Genomic DNA, 20083 nt, shown 5'->3' on the forward strand with positions numbered 1-20083 from the left:
GATTGATCCTGTGGGCCAGCCTGAACTCCCGCTGGTGACCCACTCACACCTGCAGCTACTCCACGATGGACGTCCAGAGTTCTCCAGCCTCCAGCACCTCAACAGCAGCTCAAGTTTGGCCAGAGGAGAAATGGTCGTGCTCAACTGAGCCTGGTTTCTCTCGAGGTTTTTTCTTTCACTTTCATCAACTGGTGAAGTTTTGTTCCTGGCCACTGTCGCCACTAGCTTGCTTGGTTTGGGAATTGTGGAGCTGCGCATTGATGGATTTGATCTTCAGTGTTTGAACTTTCAGTAGTGAAATTTTACCACACTGAACTAAACTAAACTGAACTCAAACTCTGAGGTCTAGACTGAAACAGTTTCAGTTTACCACAACTTCTGCGTTAAGCTGCTTTGACACAATCTACATTGTAAAAGCGCTATATACAGTTGAAGTCAGAATTATTAGCCCCCCTAACTTATTAGATTGCTTGTTTATTTTTTCCCCAATTTCTATTTAATGGAGAGCAGATTTTTTCAACACATTTCTAAACATAATAGTTTTAATAACTCATCTCTAATAACTGATTTATTTTATCTTTGCCATGATGACAGTAAATAATATTTTACTAGATATTTTCAAGACACTTCTATACAGCTTAAAGTGACATTTAAAGGCTTAACTAGGTTAATCAGGTTAACTAGGCAGGTTAGGGTAATTAGGCAAGTTATTCTATAACGATGGTTTGTTCTGTAGACTATCAAGAAAAAATATAGCTTAAAAGGGCTAATAATTTTGTCACTAAAATGGTGTTTAAAAAAAATTAAAACTGCTTTTATTGTAGCCGAAATAAAACAAATAAGACTTTCTCCAGAAGAAAAAATATTATCAGACATACTGTGAAAATTCCCTTGCTCTGTTCAACATCATTTGGAAAATATTTTAAAAAGAAGAAAAAATTTCGAAGGGGGCTAATAATTCTGACTTCAACTGTATAAAGATGAATCCAATTGTATTGAATATATTTTTGGCTGTTGCCAAATCACGTTACTTGGTGCTCAAGTAACATTTACTGTTATTAACAATGTGTTAAAACAGTTCTGAAAACAACTACAAATGATCAGTAATGTAAAGTATTAAGGCATTTTCGGATGATATTCTATAAACAACACCTACAGTTTATATATTCATTAGTTTGTCATTTCATTTTCATGGCTTTTTAGTTTGTTTCCTTTTGTTGTTTAATAAAAAAGTAAATATAAATCATATAAACTGAATAACATGTTAACTCCAATACTTTTGAATGCTTTTGTATGTAACTTTAAAGGCCATTAAACTACATATTGTTATAATGTTATGACATATAGACATATGTTCAGACTAGAGTTTAATTTGTAGCCTAACATATTTTCCAGTCAAATGAGACAAAATTTCAAACAACAGTACCTTATAAACATAAGAGGAAATAAATGCAAATATGGTGAGGGGTGCCATAGTGAATGCATAAGCAGGCAAGCAAATGAGGAAATGTTATGGAAATCCTACCAGATGACAAATGACGACTGGAATAATTGAATACTGAAGTACTGTAATATCAATTTTAAATGGGCTTCACGATGGCGCAGTGGATAGCACAATCACCTCACAGCAGGAATGTCAGTTGGTTCTGTGTGGTGTGTGCATGTTCTCTTCCTTTGCCTGGGTTTTCTCCGGGGTCTCCGGTTTCCCCCACAGTCCAAAGACATGCAGGTAAATTGGGTGAGCTAAATTGTCCGAAATGTAAGCCTGAATGAGTGTGTATGGATGTTTCATAGTGATGGGTTGCAGATGGAAGAACATCCGCTGTGTAAAACTAATGTTGGAAAGTTAGGGGTTCATTCCGCTGCGGCGACCCCTGATTAAAAAAAGGATGAAGCCAAAAAGATTATGAAAATGAAGAAACTAAAAGTATGTGTTAGTCGCAACAAAGATAAACTAAAGCACAAGACAACTTTATATTTATTTTTAATGCTTCAAAGAATAATTACATGTACAAAACATTGTCATTTACCATTTCTATATTACATATTCCCTCGTCATGTAAAAATAGCATAATCATTTAATTGCCATAACACATTAAATGAAGGTGATTTGTCAAAAGAAGCAAGATAAACGTTCTTGTTTTCAGTCAGGTTATAAGACTCTTATTCTATTGATTTAACATTTAGTGCAAAGAAACCTGAATTACAATAATGGAATCACAACCTTCAATACTGCTTTCTTCTAAAACTTATAAAACTATGATCATCAGTCTCTGTTGAATGTACACACACATATGTAAATATTCCCCTTGAAAAAACGCAAAGCACGTCTAAAACGTGATTTAAAAACTCAACACTGCCACCACATGGCAAAAACAATTAGATTAGAAAAGAAAATGGACTAAAGTGCTCATTTCCACACATAATAAAAAAACAGATTATTTAAAACAAATTACTACATACAAACATGCAAGCAGTTCCCAGGATTCCTGATTCACAGTTTTGTGTTTGAGCAGAATGAAATCACCTTTATTCTGTAAACTACCAATCACATTCTACCAAACGTCAAATAAAAAGACTGAATTTAGAGCAGAGGTGTCCAAACTCTATCCAGGAGGGCTGGTGTCCAGCAGATTTTAGCTCCAACTGGCACACACCTGCATGGATGTTTCTAGAGAGCCTGGTAAGAGCTGGTAGGTAGCCCAGGTGTGTCTGATTGTGGTTGGAATTAATGTTTGCAGGACACCAACCCTCCCGGACCGAGTGTGACTTAGAGTATCTTTTAGTTTTCAGACAGTTAGTATAATATTTTAGACTACACAATATCAATATTTTAACCTCTGAAAAGATAAGTAATTATTATTTTATATTCCTGACTATTAAAAAAATATACAATGACAATTTTTTTAGAAACTTAGCCTGGTAATATTGTAATATAGTCCATGCATATGACATGCACTACTCCCGAATAACATTCATAACAGACTGAATTAAACATTTTTGTTGACATATATAGAAAGATACATGGATATGGAAAGTCATTGTAATTAATTTTATTATTATTTTACATTATTGTATTCATGGGATCCACTTGTTCCCATCACAAATCAGTCAACAATAATTTAACAGACTAATAAACATGACTTATGATTTTTCCATCACCACAAACATTCTCACATGATTGCTCTCTTTCATAAGAGAGACTGTGAATCCCAACTGTAAGGCATCTATCAGATATTGAAAATGAGCCACAGTAACGTCAGCAAGCGAACGTGACTAAACACTGCATAGAAATTATACATACACACTTTCTTCCATTCGCTATATTAACAAAACCGTAGCGACAAGTTGATCTCGATCATTAAAACGGACACAAATCAGTCAATAAGACTTGAGGTGACTGAAATATGAAGCTACATGTAAATCAAACTCAGCAAACAAAACCGATTTCTCAATTTAGGCTCTTGACGTAAAAAAAAATTACATCATCAGTCGTAGTTAAAAGCATTACTGCTTATATGTGAAAGACGTAATCATTCTGTGTGTTCGCTTATTGTATATGAGTAATTAGTTAAGGCATATAGTTCAACATGTGATGGAAGGTGTAGATGTTTTTCTGTTCTGTAAGATATCGCCTCTGGAATGGCAGAAAGGGCTGCTGGGATTTCGCCAGGGGTCGTGTGGGTTTATTTCTGTAAAGCTTCAGTCACTGTTTGCTTTAGTTAAGATGAAGAACTTGCTTCATGAACTCGTAGGTTGTGAAGGCAACGGCTTGTGACGGGACACAGCGGATGTAGTTGAGGGACAGGCCGCGGTACAGGCCTTTCTTTACACCATACTGGCTGTACACATGTTTGAGGGTTTTGGTGAGGCTGCTGCTCAAAGAAATATAAAGGGAGATCATATTAGTGATCACAGACGAGTTGAAAATAAACAAAAATAACATTTGAGACTAAGAAAGTCCATTTCCTACATACTCATTCAGGGTTCTTTTACCTTTTCCAAAGTCTAAAGTATTTCTCTAGCACTTTCCAGGTACATTTCAATAGTTCACACTTAGCTGATGATTGATTATAAAGCTTGTTTGGCATGCTGTCCCGGGAGAGAGTCCTGAGCTCATAAGATCATCAAGCCCAGGGCTCCCTCCCGTTTGCAAGGCGAGAGGGGAGTTTGAGCTCAGGTAGATCTCGAGAACTCCCCTGCTGTAGTAGCTAATGAACAGATAGCGATTGCTCTTAAGAGATAACTACTTACTAGCAGCATGTTTATGGTGCCGATTTGGATTAGTCAGTTAACTTAAGTTGCATGTTTTTGGACGATGGGAGGAAACCAGGGAACCCAGGGGAAAACCACGTGAGCACGGGGAGAGCGTGTAAACTCTGCATAGAAACGTTGGCTGGCTTGGTAAAGTGTAGAACCAGTGACGTTCTTGCTGTGTGGCAACAATGCTAACCACTGGGCCACCGTGCCAACCATCTGGTAGCCATCAGGAGTAGAGGTGGAAGGGAGATTCTTTAAAACAAAGATGGCTGTTATATGGAACGTAAGGGTATTTATAGTGCCTTAGGAATTGTCTGATTGGTGAATCACAAACTGAATAATGCAGGACCGCCTGCAAGCAATCATAAGCTTGCTTATGCATAGGCCAGCTTTTAATACTGCTCAACCTAACCTTCTTTTAGAATGTCTTCATAATATAGGAGTAAGTAGTTGGTTGATTAAATTAATCAGAGTTTTTTAAAAAAAACGACCACAACTTGTCTGTGTTATTCATGTTATGTCTGACAGCTCTGTTTTAAATATAAGGGTACCTCAGGGATGTGTATTATCCCGTTTTATTTTCTATATGTATTAATGAACTGCAGTGCAATAATGATGACAATCTCACACTCATAAAATACGCTGATGATCAAGCATTGTTTTTTCTGTCAGGAAGAAATAAATAGCTTCTTATATTTTAAATATATTAATAGTATTACAGACTAGTTTGGCGAAAGTTCATTACACCTAAATATTGAGAAAAACAAAAGAGTTATGCCTGGGGAGTCAAACAAGAGCAGTAGATGCTAGACTTTATAAAGCAGTCATCATAAATGGACAAATAGTAAAGCAGGTCTCAAATTTTAAATATTTAGGCACAATTATTGATAATAAACTAAATTTTAATAGTAATATAGAGGCTGTTTATAAGAAGGCAAGTCAGCGCCTCTGTCTCCTTTGCAGGTTGAGAAGTTTAAATGTTAGTACACAGACTTTAAACAAGGCATATATTTTATTGATAGAGAGTGTCCTCACATCTAATATTGTTTCTTGGTTTGGTAACAACATTTAAACAGAAGAAGATAGTTTCGCAAATTATCAATCAGGCAAATAAGACAACTGGTTACAAAAAACTTTTACTGCAGATTTTATTTGACTCCTTTTTGGAAAAAAAAAGCAGATAATACACATCTCCTTCACTCAGCATTTGAATTGTTACCATGAGGACGCAGGTTTAGAATTCCAAAAGCACGAAAAAATGCTTATAAAAAGTCGCTAATCCCAACAAGCGTTATTGTTTTTCAATCGGATCACTGTTTGAAGTGAATGTGGTTTTTGCCAAAAATGATCTGCAGTAGTTTGTAGAGGCTAATTTGGTTCTTAAACTTTTAACTTGTGTTGTTGTCTTGATGAGTGTTGTACTTGTGTGATTGCTGTATGTATGCAATTGTCTTAAACCAGTGTTAAAAACAAATTTCCTTTCTGTGCCAAGCAGAACAGACAATAAAGTTTAAACTTTAAGGTTCACGAAACCCTGGAGTACTTTTTTTGAGATTTTAACAGATTTGTGTGTGTTGAGCATCAGTTAAGACAATGTTAGCACCTGTTAGCTTTAAGTGTGGGAAAAACTGGATAATTTTGAGCTTTTGTCAGCTAATTTCAGCTTCCTGGTTAAAAATGATTTTTGGGTGGATCAGCATCGGCGACAAAACTGCAAGTGCAAAGATGACGCATCTGTTTTTCATTGTTATTCATAGCGGACTTTTCTTATCCTAGAAGAAGAGCCGGCTTCTTAATTATTCATGAGAGCCCATGATTCCGAAGGCAAGGCAAACCTGCCAGTGCCAAGCTGTGAGACACAGACTTACGACACAGTCTTTAGCTGTACAAGAAGGCTTGTATGTGTTTGTTTCCATGATCCACGGGGTTTATTGCATGTTTTTCATGCAATATGCTGTCAAGGCCGATACTGTCAAGGCCGATACAGTAAAGCTGTATGTGTCCAGCAATCATTTTTGTTGGGAGAGCAATACGAGAATTGGAGAATGGCGGATGTTATCTTTTATCAGGCATTCACATGTAGACACATTGCCGTGCTGCTGTGTTTGCCTAAATCCTCTAGATTACCAACAGGCCTAATGGTTAAAATAGAAATGGCAAAAGACCTGCTGCACTGAGTCTGCATTCAGACCTGGGGATTGAGGGAAAAGTCCCCATTTATAGTGTTTATATGAACACATTTATCTTTATAATGTTATAAATTGTGGTTGTGTGTATATGAAATTATGAATAACAAATGTAGCAGGACATTAAATTACTGTTTATTTCTTTGCATTTTAACTTTGTAAACTATAAATTCATGTGTCTCCTCACGGTTCGTGTCTCATTTTGTGAGTCGACTGACAACAGTTGTTCGCTCCCCTCCTTCTCCCCTGCTGGCCACGCCCACTTTTGCACTTTGCTCGTGAAGCTCCATGCCTATTATAATGCATCTTTTGTAAAAATTCTGAGGTAGACCTGAACCAAAAGTGGGGGGTGTCATGACCCTTTAGGCATATGATCCTCTTGAAATTAGTTTATAAATAAACTTCACTTATCGACCTTACGCCGACCCCCAAATCCAAAACATATTATAAAATTTTCACTATTCATTGTCTTCCTTTCTAGCCACCATTTCATGTATGCATGTGAATGAGGCTGGCTGTCATGAACATATCACAGGTTAGTGATTCCCTTACAAAAGCTTTTTTTAATGCGTTTCATTCTCACACCTAATACTGTAGTTGGAAATCCTAAAGGACTATTGTAAATCATACAGTGTGCACTCAAGCTTAACAAAAAATTCGGAATCTAAATGAAATGACACTCACCAACATTTGTCATGATCAGGCAATGATGCACCCAACTGCATTCTCCTCCGGGCAACATCTAAAGGATACCTGTGCATAAAAATGACATAATATATTACTTAAGCAGCATTATATGCAACCCACACTGGTAAAAGAAATCACAGAGCAAATTAAAATAACTAAATAAATAAAAAAACAGATGAGCAATATAAGTTTTTGTTACAAAACAAAAAATATTGCCTGTTAATGATTTAAGAAGGTAAACATAAAAGAAAAAAAAAATTTACTAGGTTTTTTTGCATCTCATTCATAAAAGACACCTTTTCCCCTAATTTTTGTATTGGATTAATCAGCATTTGTGATTGAATCTCTTTCACTGGCAAACACTAAAAAAAAATCCTCCTGGCATAAGAAAGCCTGTCACAATACATATGTATGTAAAGATACTTTAATTTTGATCACTAACATAGACATAATTCTCTATAATTCCCTCCAACAGTAGCACTCCCTATTTTTTATCATAGTCTTTGTATTTTGTGATTACTTTGCTTTTAAAACTATATGAAGCGGAGTAAATATAATTGTTAATACCAAATCTATTACCTTTTACCCCATTATTTCTGTCATTTAAATGTATGTGGCACAGAAATAATATAATAATAAAACAATATGTAATTAGATAAGACTACTTGTGCTTTATACTGTAATGTTACTTTCCGAATCAAGAAAGAATCAAAATCTCCATTTAAAATAATAATAATAAAACATGATTTGAAACTCTAGAAGTGACGTATAGATAATAGGTAATTGGTTTAAATAATAAATTAATTGGCTAATTGGTGCATTTTAATCTGAAGTTTTAGGATTATTGAACTTAATCTTGTGAAACACAAAATTAAAACAGACCAAAGTTTACATATTTCACTAGATTTGCTTTTAGCTCTTAATTAAGCCTGGTTTATACTCGACTCAACCGCTAGTTCGCTTGAGTGTGAGCGGCGAATGTGATGTCATTGATGTGTTTGCGAAAGTTCACTTGGAGTGTGTGCGACATGATTTCGGCTGGCGGAGTGCATTATTTTTTTTGAGACTCGAGCGTACACAGTTCGTACAGCGTCCCGTTTAGATTTTGTCTAAAACAGGTAAGACTGTACACACATCTTTATGATCAGTGATTATAGAGATAACCAGATCAATAATTCTTGGCTAGAAATTGCAACAGCCATGGGAAAGGTTTTTGTTGAAAAGTTTGGAAAAACCTGAGGGATAAGTTTGTTAAAGCCAAAAGAGGCCGTGACAAGAGTGGAGACCCAGACAAAAAAAATTGTTTTTCCATCGTTTACAGGTTTTACACTGATGTATTTATTACAATTTAAAATTTAAACAATTTAATAATTACAAAACTATAATTAATGAACAAATTATTTCTTTGATAACAGGAAATGAATATTTGAACCTATTGGTTTACAATATACTAATGGTTTTCTAGGCTTTATTGGTGATAATGGTCAGGCATGTTGGACTATTATTGCTCTTTTAGCATAAAAAGAGGACAGAAACTAGCCAGACAGCAATGTGTAAATTGTGAAGTGGGCTAAATAAAAAAAAAAAAAAACCATCTGTATTTTTTAGTAAGTAGACTTTTTTTTGCTTTTATTCTTGCCATAATAAAACATATGTTTGTAGAGCAACCCATGTTCTGTTGTCAATAATATTTTAATAAACTTTAATAGGTAAAACTGTCCTAACAAAAGCAAGTGATGCATCAAAGTTTGATAAAAACATCTTGAATGGTAGTAATGATATGATGTAGTTCCGGAAACTTCTCTGTTTATCTGACTGATTGTACAGTTGGTGTCTTTTGACCGCCCTTTGTCACTTTAAAGAATATCACAATGGCGAGCGCGTCTAGTATAAAAGCCTCGTCCATTTCATGAGGTGAGCATGCAGTCAGCGGAGGTCGGCGATGTGGCGCCAGGCAAAAGTATAAATCCAGCATGAGCCTGTGCACATCTCAACGTATTTTGCCATAAATAGTAGTCATAAATACATGGAACAGTATTGTTTCAAACTTTATGTAAAAACTAGAAAGCTACAAACAATCCTTAACAAACCAGAGAAACATACGATATAGTTTGAGCAATCGCTCCAGCAACTCCACCACACAACAGATTGACTTGAGTCTTCAGCACTAAAACATCAGGGTTGTCAAGAGACGGTTTTCCCAATTGCTCTGGAAAGTGAGTGAGTCCCAAAGTCTTCAGTGTACCAAATGTGAAAAAAGAAAAGCCTGGAACACAGAGAAACAGTGAATCTATTTAAATGTGTTAAGTTAATTGAATTGATTTGTGTTGGGACAACATGAATGAATTGTGTGGAATCCTGATTTAAAACCCTCCATTCTTGAGTTTTTGAGGGGACAGCTTAATTGTTTTATGTTCAATCCATTTAAATTTGTAAAAAATAATAAGTTAACTTAATTTTTTTTATGTTGTCCCAACACAAATTGATTATGTGAAACCCAGCATTTTTTACAGTGAAGCAAATGTTTATACTAGAAAATCGCATACAAGAAAGTTACCTGCATATGGAGCCATGCCAATGATTGTGGGTATCAGACCACGGTAAAAACCAGAGATTCCTCCTTCCTTTAAGGATTAAAAACACTGTCATTAAAAGCAAAGAATTCTCAGATTTTTTCTTAATTATACTCGTTTGTATCCCTAATACCTTATGGTAAATTGTCTGAAAGGCATGTCTTATGCCGGAGTACCGATGGTGTCCTGTCACCTGAAATGCCAAGCGAGCTCGGATAACATCCAGTGGATAGGTGCAAATAACCGCAGTCATCCCTGCAGAGGAAATAGAAAGCAGATATTTTTAATATAATAATTATAATTATTTTAATCCTCAAGATTTATATGAGAATTGTGTCCTCAATCAGGTGGAAAGGATTATGAAGGATCAAACCCATTTTTTGTTTTCACAGTATGAACTGCTTCCCTCTGGTAGAAGATACAAAGTCCCAAAGTGTATGTTAACCTGTTATAAGAAATCCTTTGTACCCGTTTCAATAGGTTTATTTAACAAGAGTCTATTTTAATCAGCATTATAAATTTAGTAACTGCTTGTATTGTTTTTATTGCTTGTTCTTATGGAATGTCAGCAGCAATATGGTGATGCCCATAACAAGTTTCCTGTAAAGGACAATAAAGTTTACTACTACTACTACTACTATTACAGCTAAAGACATTGCACCAAGCGGCAACCTCCCACTCTCCCTTGGAGGCCAATACGGAAGTAACTGAAACTGCAATTAATCGAAAATCCGCTAGTCCTGGCTCCATAATAGAGCAAATTTCAATTGAGCCCACTGTTAGAATGGCCACATTTACAGCAATTTACAGTGTTTACAGCCTGGTACAAAGAACGATTTTCGTTCATAAAGCTAATATTATCCTTCATGACAACTGTGAGGGGGTGAATTTTTTTATAACTGATCAGTTTCCTTTACATTAGGTTATATTAAGTTTGCATAATTAAGGGCGTGGCCACTTGATTGACAGCTAGGTCTCGCTGTCGCCTTTACTTCACCTCAGCTGACTCTGGCAGACTAGCAGATGATTTCGGCATATTCATCATATTTGAGACTGTAATTGCTGCCAAAATTGCATCAACAAAGTATTGAGCAAAGGCTGTAAATACTTGATTTTTCAGCTCTTTTATCTTTAATAAATTTGCAACAATTTCAAAAAATCTTTTTTTCACATGAAATCATGTTGTATTGTGTGTAGAATTTTGAGGGAATAAACTAATTTAATACATTTTGGAATAAGGCTGGGCAGCACGGTTTTGCAGTGGGTAGCACAATCACGTCACAGCAAGAAGGTCCCTGGTCTGCCCCAGCTGGGTCAGTTGGCATTTCTGTGTGGAGTTTGTATGTTCTCCCCATGTTCTCCTCTGGTTTCCCCCCCAGTCCAAAGACATGCTTTAGGTGAATTGAATAAACTAAATTGGCTGTAGTGTATGATTGTATGTGTGAGTGAGTGTGTATGGGTGTTTCCCAGTGATGGGTTGCTGCTGGAAGGGCATCTGCTGCATAAAACATATGCTGGATGAGTTGCCAGTTCATTCCACAGTGGCGAACCCTGATTGATAAAGGCACTAATGCCTAGTTCACACTAGAGGATTTTAAGCCTGATTTGAGCCCGATTTGGAAGTTAACGAGCTCGCCGACAGATCGGGCTGTGATCGGGAAGAAATCTGCGGGTGCTCGCCGCTCTTTATGTGTGAACTACTGAACAACGCATTAACGAGGCTCGCTGACGCGTCGCCGACACCTCGCAGATGAAAATCCAACATTCAGCATGCTAAATATTTCAGAGCAGTCGGCCGACTCAACCCCACGTGTGGTCAGATGTAGTGACGAGCTACAGCCAATGAGAGAGCATATCAGCATGAGCTGAATGCCTGTGTGTTCAGGAGCTCAGCAGAAACATCTGTGATTAGTCAGAATGGGAATGGGCATCAGCGCACTCGCTTCATTCTGCGTTAGCACAGACACGAGAGTAGGCTATATTAACAGTGGAACTAGAACTCTGTAACTATTAAAATTACCATACTGCTCATTCTGACCGTTCTCATATAAAACGCCATATTGTCACAACATATTTACATTCAAAGCTATTATTGAGATATTAAAATTAAGCTTTGAATGTCTGGCATCATATTTAATGACACCATTACCCTAAAAATATAATATTTTTTGGCAATACAGCCTATAAACATGAAGTTAAGATACTAAAACACCTAAAGGTCTTGGCTTTCATTTTCACTTTCAAACAGGAGCTATTCAGCACAGAATATGCTGTTTTGAAAGATATCTGAGGTAAATTGATGTTTTTGCCATCAGAAAGTTTTGTTTATGTTAGCAGGAAGTTGCTAGGCAAGAAAATGCAAACATATTTAAAGTCAGTGAAAAGTATCAGACATGCATGCAGTCATTTTGACCAATATGGTAATTTAAGGCAGAAATACTCAGTTCTTTACTGTTTTGTAATAAAAAAAATAACAATGTCAGAAAGAAATACACTTATAGTTAGAAAACGGCAGGGTGTTTTAAATATGTTAGTTTTATTTCAAAGAGTTATAAAATTACAAAAATTAAAAACTCTCTGTGTATCTATCCACTCGAACCTTGCAGATGAGTGATTAATCCGCTTATAAATCAGCTGATTTGACGATGTTTTTAAATGCTTTCTCCAAAGCTTGAAACGCTGTCAGTGATGTCATCAGCACACAAGCAGCCAATAGTGTTCAGCTTTTTTCTGACGACTCCTCCCTCAAAATTTCATTGGCTGTGGTTTGGTAGCTTAAATGAGCTGATGGGGAATGAGATGTTGTCAGATCATGTAGTGTGTGACCCCCCTCTTGTGGATCGTTCACAGAGTGTTGCGTAGTGTGAACACCACAGAGATTAAAAGACACAAAGTCAAGTCATGTAGTGTGAACAGCACAGCGATCTGCTGATGTTTAAAATCCTGTAGTGTGAACTAGGCTTAAGCTGAAAAGAAAATGAATGAATGAATATTTTATTTGTAATAATATATTTATTTTCAAAATTTGGAATTAGTTATAAAATTGCGTTTTAGTTTTATTTGATCAAATATATGTTTGTTTTACAAAGAAATGTGCAGCATTTGAGAAATAATAAGTGTTCATTTTTTAACTGGCCTTATCTAGGATATTAAGTGCTAAATGTTTTACTTATTTTGTTAGAATAGTCATATCGCGAGAACAGTATCACACTGTAAATCATATTGAATTATGAGTTGAGTGAGTCATTACCATTCTACCAAAAAATGTACATTTCCACACCTTTTACTTACATTTATGTGGTTCTAAACTTGTGTGAAAGAAAGAAAATCAAATAGGAGTTGAATTAAAACGTGTTGAGGGCGAGTAATTAAATTTGTCAATTTGTCTAAGTGCTTCATCCAAGTGCACTTCTGTTTAGAATTTTCAGCTTGACTTCACTACTAGAACAGTACACAAGTAAGCACATTAAAACTCACTTAATACAATACATTTTTTAAGAATGACAACACTGCACAGCCTCAGGTTGTAAACATTTACATTACTGCAGAAATGGGCCAACCTTTCACATGTGAGAATGTGTCGTTTGAGCATACCATTCAATATTATTGTTATAACTTATGAATGCTTGAATGACATGTTAGCTAAGACATTTTGTGTTGTACTCTGTTACTGTAGCAAAAGTCTATGAGCAGTCAATGTTAGCACAAGTATATTGCAGATGTAATCATCGTACGTTTAGAATTTTGATTACAGTCATTTTAATCATGAGGGTTCACAGACTGACTTTGTTCCAATATGGTGGAAAGTTCAAGTGGAAAAACAGCTGCTAACAAGGCATTTATGCATGTAGGTCTATGGTTGAAAGGACTTTGGGTGAAAAAAAAATAAAAAAATCACAAACCTGCCATAGATCCTGCCATAAGCCGATGAACATGCCCAGATATTCCAACTTTTGTGTGGAGAAACTGAAAGTACAGCAGAAGCAGCTTATTACAAGCATAATATAATCTAGAAAACAACATTCAATTGGGTTTATTGTAATAATGTTCATTTGGGCAAAGCTATTTTAAACCTGTAGTTTTCCAGGAAATGTGAGGTTAATGGTATGTAAGCATCAGATATAACTGATTTAAAAGTATCTTTACAGACGTATTTAATGAGAATATCACTGAAAAAAGTTGACACCAAAAATAAACTAAATAAAAATAAAACAGCATAAAATAGCAATAAAATAGCAACAAACTACCTCTAAAATAAATCTGTGATTTTTTAAAAACCAAATCATTTAATTCAATTTTCAGAATAGACAAAACCTCCAAAATAATTTAGCCTAGTAATTTACTTGAAAGGACGGTTTAGGTCTTTGAACTAGATAATAAAGTTTGAGGAAAAACTATGGTGGCTTGAGAAAGCCTGTTGGAAATAGTTTATTTAGTTTAAAAAAGTACCAAGTTGGTTAAAAGAAAAAATTATTTAAAACACATATTACATTATATTATAAAGCAAAAATTTGCATGTTGTTAGCACAATTCTATCATGGATTAGCATTCTGTTGGCATGTTTCCAAAATAATTTATCATGTCGTTAGCATGATTCTAGCTCAAATTATCATGATTCTAACCTAAATTAGCATGGTGTTGTAAGCATGACTCTAGCATAAATTAGGATGTTGTTAGCATGATTAAATACATTATTTAATACATTTTCAGAATAGACAAAACCTCCAAAAAATTAGCCTAGTATTTAACCTGAAAGGACGGTTTAGATGACAGTCTTTGAAGTTTGAGGACAAACTATGGTGGCTTGGGAAAGCCTGTTGGAAATAGTTTATTTAGTTTGAAAAAGTTTTAAAAAGTTGGTTAAAAGCAAATTAAAATAAAATACATATTACTTTACATTATAAAGCATAAATTAGCATGTTGTTAGCACAATTTTATCATGGATTAGCATGACTGTAACATGAATTAGCATGATTCTGGCATGAATTAGCCAACTGTGCATGTTTCCAAAACAAATTAGCATGTTAGCATGATTCTAGCACACATGATCATGATTCTAACCTAAATTAGCATGTTGTTAGCATGACTCTAGGATAAATTAGGATGTTGTTAGCATGTTAAAAAATTATTTAATATATTTTCAGAATAGACAAAACCTCCAAAATAATTCAGCCTAGTATTTAACTTGAAAGGACGGTTTAGATGACAGTCTTTGAACTAGATATTAAAATGTAGACAAACTATGGTGGCTTAAAAAAACATGTTGGAAATAGAAATCAAGTTAGCTAAAAGCAAAATAAATTAAAACGCTTATTAAATTATATTATAAAGCATGAATTAGCATGTCATTAGCACAATTATATCATTGATTAGCGGGATTGCAGCATAAATTAGCATGATTCTAACATAAAATAGCATGTTGTTAGCATGATTAAATACAAGATTTAATATATTTTCAAAATAGACAAAACCTATAGAATAATTTAGCCTCGTATTTTACCTGAAAGGACTTTTTACATGACAGTCTTTGAACTAGGTATTGAAGTTTTTAGGACAAAATATGCAGAAATCAAGTTGGCTAAAAGCAAAATAATTTAATAAGTAATAAATAATTACATTATATTATAAAGCATGAATTAGCATGTAGTTAGCACAATTCTATCACAAATTAGCGTGATTGCAGAATGAATTAGCATGATTTTAAAAATTCTTTAATACATTTTTAGAATAGACAAAACCTTCAAAATAATTTAGTAATTTACTTGAAAGGATGGTTTAGATGACAGTCTTTTAACTAGAAATTAAAGTTTGAGGACAAACTATGGTGGCTTGAGAAAGCCTGTTTGAAATTGTTTATTTAGTTTTAAAAAGTATCAGGTTGGTTGGCCATACATAATAAATGCGCTATATAAATACAAATTACATTACGGAAGCAACATAAATTAAAACGCTAATATATCGCTGATTAGCGTGATTAACATGATTCTAACATAAAATAGCATATTGTTAGCATGATTCTAGCATGATTAAATACATTTATTTAAAACATTTTCAGAATAGACAAAACCTCCAAAATAATTTAGCCAAGTATTTAACTTCAAAGAACGGTTTAGATCACAGTCTTTGAATAATGTCTATTAATGGCCAAAGTTATGGTTTTTGAACAACGGTCATCTGATTTTGATACCAAAATAACACCTAAAACGACCAGTACAATCATTGTTTAATAGTCTTGTAAACTGGCTTACTGAAATAAATTAGCAGAATAAATGAAATCTCGAAAATGACTAGTGTTTCTCTTGAGACTATTTTAGGAGATTGTGAACGATTACTGCCTATTTTTATTATTTTGTGCCATACAATGTGACTAACTGCTAAAGTGGGACTGGAAAAACAACAGTATTTGAACAACTGTCACACTACTAAAATTGTACACATTTAGTTTCTTATTCCCAAAAAAGAGTAAGTAAATGATGACTAAAGGCACCTTTTTGTAGTTATCAAAAGCCATGAACTGTATGGCCCCATATGGGAAAATCCTGATCATCATAGCTCCATTTCCTTTATAGAGTCCAAGGAAACCCTCTTTTTTCGGCACAGCCTTAATTGTGGCAAACACTCCTGCAGAAACATGCAATGTATATGATCATCAATAACTTTTTTTAAAAATAACTTTTATCTAGTCCTTAGGTTCTCTAATAATCAAGTTATGCAAAATACCTGCAAATATTGGGACCTTAACTTACCAAGGTGTTTGTAATGAGGATTTTGAGCCTGTAGCAAAATTTTCACTCTATCAAGAGGCGCTATAGTGGATTTGGCACAGCATCCCGCAACACCTTTGTGATAAAAAAAATTATAAATTTACAATCAATTTTTAAATCAAAGCAATAATAATAAAAATAAAAATAATACTAATACTTCTACTACTACTACAACAACAACAATTACTACGACTACTACTAAAATAATAATAATAATACTGCTACTAATAATAATAATAATAAATAAAAATATTAATAATAATAATACAAATACTACTACTACTATTTCTACTACTACTACTACTACTACTAATACTACTAATCGTAAAAATAATAATAATATTAATACTAATGCTACTACTACAACTACTATTTCTTCAACTACTACTACTACTACTATTTCTATCACTACTACTACTACTACTACTACTACTACTACTACTACTAATAATAATAAAAATATTAATAATATATAATACTAATACTTCTATAATAATAATAATACTGCAACTACTACTACTACTACTAATAATAATAATAGCAACAACATTAATAATAATAACAATACTATTACTACTACTACTACTACTACTTCTACTACTAATAATAATACCATTACTAATACAAATACTACTACTACTACAAATAATAATCGTATAATAATAATAATTAAATTAACTAATTCATAAATCAAAGCAATAACAATAATAATAAAATTAAGTTAAGCAATAATAACCAATTTTTCTTTCTTTGTTACAGGAATAAAACCATATTTAATAAAAATAAATTAAATGTATTTCTGTTGGTTAAAAAACTGTTTTTGTTAAACTGTTAAAACACTGTTGTTGTTCAACTGCATACACAAATCAACTAAAATAATATTAAACTTTTTATTTTATCATTAATATTAATAATGACAATACTGATAATGATGATGTTTATTTGATACAGTGCCTTTCCAGTGCTCAAGAACGCTTCACAACAAAAGTAAGAGAACAACACAATAACAAAGTCAAACAAAAATAAGTAACAAAGACAAGACAACAAAAAGCAAAGTGGAAACCGAAACAACAGCTACTGAACTTAATGGTCATAACATTCAGAAAAGAAGTGTGTTAAGAAGAGACATAAACTTAGAAATGTTATTGATAATGCGGAGTGAGCGTGGGAGAGTTCCAGAGCTTTGGTGCAACAACACTGAATGATCTTCCAGAATCAGAATGATTTTACAAAATTTTTTAATTACAAAAGTATTTTAGTTTCACTTTAATAGAAATAATATTAAAAACAAAATATTTAAAACGGCATAACAGAAAATTGTTGCGGTTTTGAAACCCTGCTATTTCCAAACCGCAGTAAACCTTGAAACCGGTTATCATCCCATCCCTAGTAAATAATGGCAGAATTTTTATTTTTGAGTGAACTATCCCATTAACTTCAGTTCTGCTATACTTGCAGTTGAACAAACAGATTTCAGTACATCAGTATTCTGTGTTTGAAAAGTCACCTCCAGCAGTGAAAGAGCGTAACCAGTAGTATCCGTCTCTCTGCACAGGAGCAGGGATCTGAGGTCGAGCCCCTGAAGACACAGCCTCTGTCGTCATGATGGCTACTATCAAGACTGCAGTACATTCATGTCTTCACACTCTGGAATGTAGTAAATAAAAACAGCATTTGTATTGTTACACCTCAGCAGATCTTTGCCAAAGACTGGACTATGCACACAACTAAAGTCATATCAGTCATAAACCATTGTAAATTTACCACTTTACAAGTGCCTGGTTTGGGAAAAGTTTAACGAATACTTAAAAAAAAAAAAGTTTAAGTCATTCTAAATAAATATTTTTCTTCTGTTAAACACAACACAAGGTATTCATAAGACATATAGCATCCACTGACATCATAGTAGGAATTATTAAAATACTACAAAAGCACAATGGCTGTTTTTGACAACATTCTTCGAAACATTTGTTTACTCTGAACATTTACATATTTAAGTAATACACAAATGTTTTTTTTCCATTTTTATACCCATTACAGTAACACTTTTTTTTAGCTATTATAACCATTTCAGTAACACTTTTTTAGCTATTATACCCATTACAATAACACTTTTTTAGCTATTATAGACATTACAGTAATACTTTTTTAGCTATTATACCCATTGGAGTAACACTTTTTAGCTATTATGCCCATTACAGTAACACTTTTTAGCCATTTTACCCATTACAGTAACACTTTTTTAGCTATTATACCCATTACAGTAACACTTTTTGTAGCTAGACTAGTAGATAATTACATGTGATTTCAGTCAAATATTCAAAGCACCAGGGTAAACAATATAGGGAGCGTGTCACATGTTGTCATTGAACGAATGTGCGCATATAAGACCAGTTTTACCTGGTTAATGCACGTTAAAATACCACAAATGTCAGATAAAAGCATGGTAATTTTTGTGACCTTCTTTTCATTGCATTTTTAATATAGTCTGGTTGTTTTGCTTATAATTGAAAGGAAAATTTCATGAATAAAGAACATCAATACTTGCACATTGTTACATTGGTTACTGTTGCTTATTGATGGGAGTCAGCCAGCCGTGTAACTATAAACAGATTACACTTCTCATGTATTTTACGCTCAACTTTAGCCATAGCAACGAATAGCAAAGATTCCGGCAGATCTAACCTGAACGCTTGTAGAGAGAAAAAAAAATAAATCCAGGCTAAAATGAAGGTCATCGGTTACACAACTTATATGGTCTTGTTTGAGACTGAAGCTGTCTGCAGCTCTTCCTGTTAATAAAAACACTGCGTGTGTTTCCGCTGCGTAAACGCTATTTTCTACGACGGCGCAAAAGATTAGCTCTTTATCAGAACTATTCGTCTTTTGTTCTTTACAACTAGAGGATTTACTTACATTGAATGTACATCAAGGCATAGTAATAATCTTTTTCACGTGTTTTCGGCAGTTTCGTCCATACCGTGTCCTTCACTGATTCGTTTCCTGTCGCAGAATTAACACGTAATAGCGTGTCAACAAACGCACGGCGCCGCTTTTTAGCTTGATTTAAATGTTATACAAACTGCATTACAGATTAATGCTCATAAACATATAGTTTGGATATGGTTTTGTTTTTCAGCACTGTGTATTGTGATTTTGTCTTTGTTTAGGTCAAATGATGATCTTTGGGAGGACGATTGTTTGTTTTGCATTCAGTTTTTTATTATTATTATTATGGTCTGTAAAGAAACATTTATCAATTAAAACATCAATATATTTTTTAAACAACAGACAAATAACAATAAAACAAACAATATAATGCCAGGATGATAAAAGGCAAATAATAATAGCAGTACAAAAAAATAAAAAAACAAAACAAACACAAAAATCATGTATAAATTAAATAAAATTCTGACAATTACAAACAAGCAGTTTTTTTGTTGTTGGAAAATCTACCCTATATATATATAAATATATATATATATATATATATATATATATATATATATATATATATATAACATTTATATATATATATATATATATATATATATATATATATATATATATATATATATATATTTATATATATATATATATATATATATATATA

The 20083-nt window shown here is 33.7% G+C and overlaps 1 protein-coding gene across 4 annotated transcripts; it reads right to left on the minus strand.

The window, feature by feature from the left end:
• Window positions 1-1960: 1960 nt before the first annotated feature.
• slc25a16 (solute carrier family 25 member 16) lies at window positions 1961-19486 on the minus strand. Of its 4 annotated transcripts, none has more exons than XR_012388430.1 (11): window positions 19387-19486; window positions 17978-18117; window positions 16453-16545; window positions 16194-16327; window positions 13609-13672; window positions 9840-9961; window positions 9691-9757; window positions 9237-9399; window positions 7131-7199; window positions 2761-3875; window positions 1961-2619 (listed from the first exon to the last, which is right to left on the minus strand). XR_012388430.1 is itself a non-coding variant. In XM_009307225.5 (10 exons), exons 2-10 carry the CDS (start codon window positions 18072-18074, stop codon window positions 3719-3721), a joined length of 966 nt encoding a protein of 321 aa, XP_009305500.2. In that variant the 5' UTR covers window positions 18075-18117; window positions 19156-19486; the 3' UTR covers window positions 1961-3718.
• Between the last annotated feature and the right edge of the window lie 597 nt (window positions 19487-20083).

This window comes from Danio rerio, chromosome 13 (genome assembly GCF_049306965.1).
Source record: "Danio rerio strain Tuebingen ecotype United States chromosome 13, GRCz12tu, whole genome shotgun sequence".
NCBI lineage: Eukaryota > Metazoa > Chordata > Actinopteri > Cypriniformes > Danionidae > Danio > Danio rerio.

Bases quoted from the DNA above. Each gene is read 5' to 3' on its own strand.
- slc25a16 (XM_009307225.5), bottom strand. From the start codon at position 18,074: ATGACGACAGAGGCTGTGTCTTCAGGGGCTCGACCTCAGATCCCTGCT. The intron at 16,328-16,452 runs GTAAGTTAAGGT...ATGTTTCTGCAG, and splicing joins TCCTCATTACAAACACCTTG to GAGTGTTTGCCACAATTAAG. The intron at 9,962-13,608 runs GTTTGTGATTTT...TTTCCTCTGCAG, and splicing joins TATGGCAGGATCTATGGCAG to GGATGACTGCGGTTATTTGC.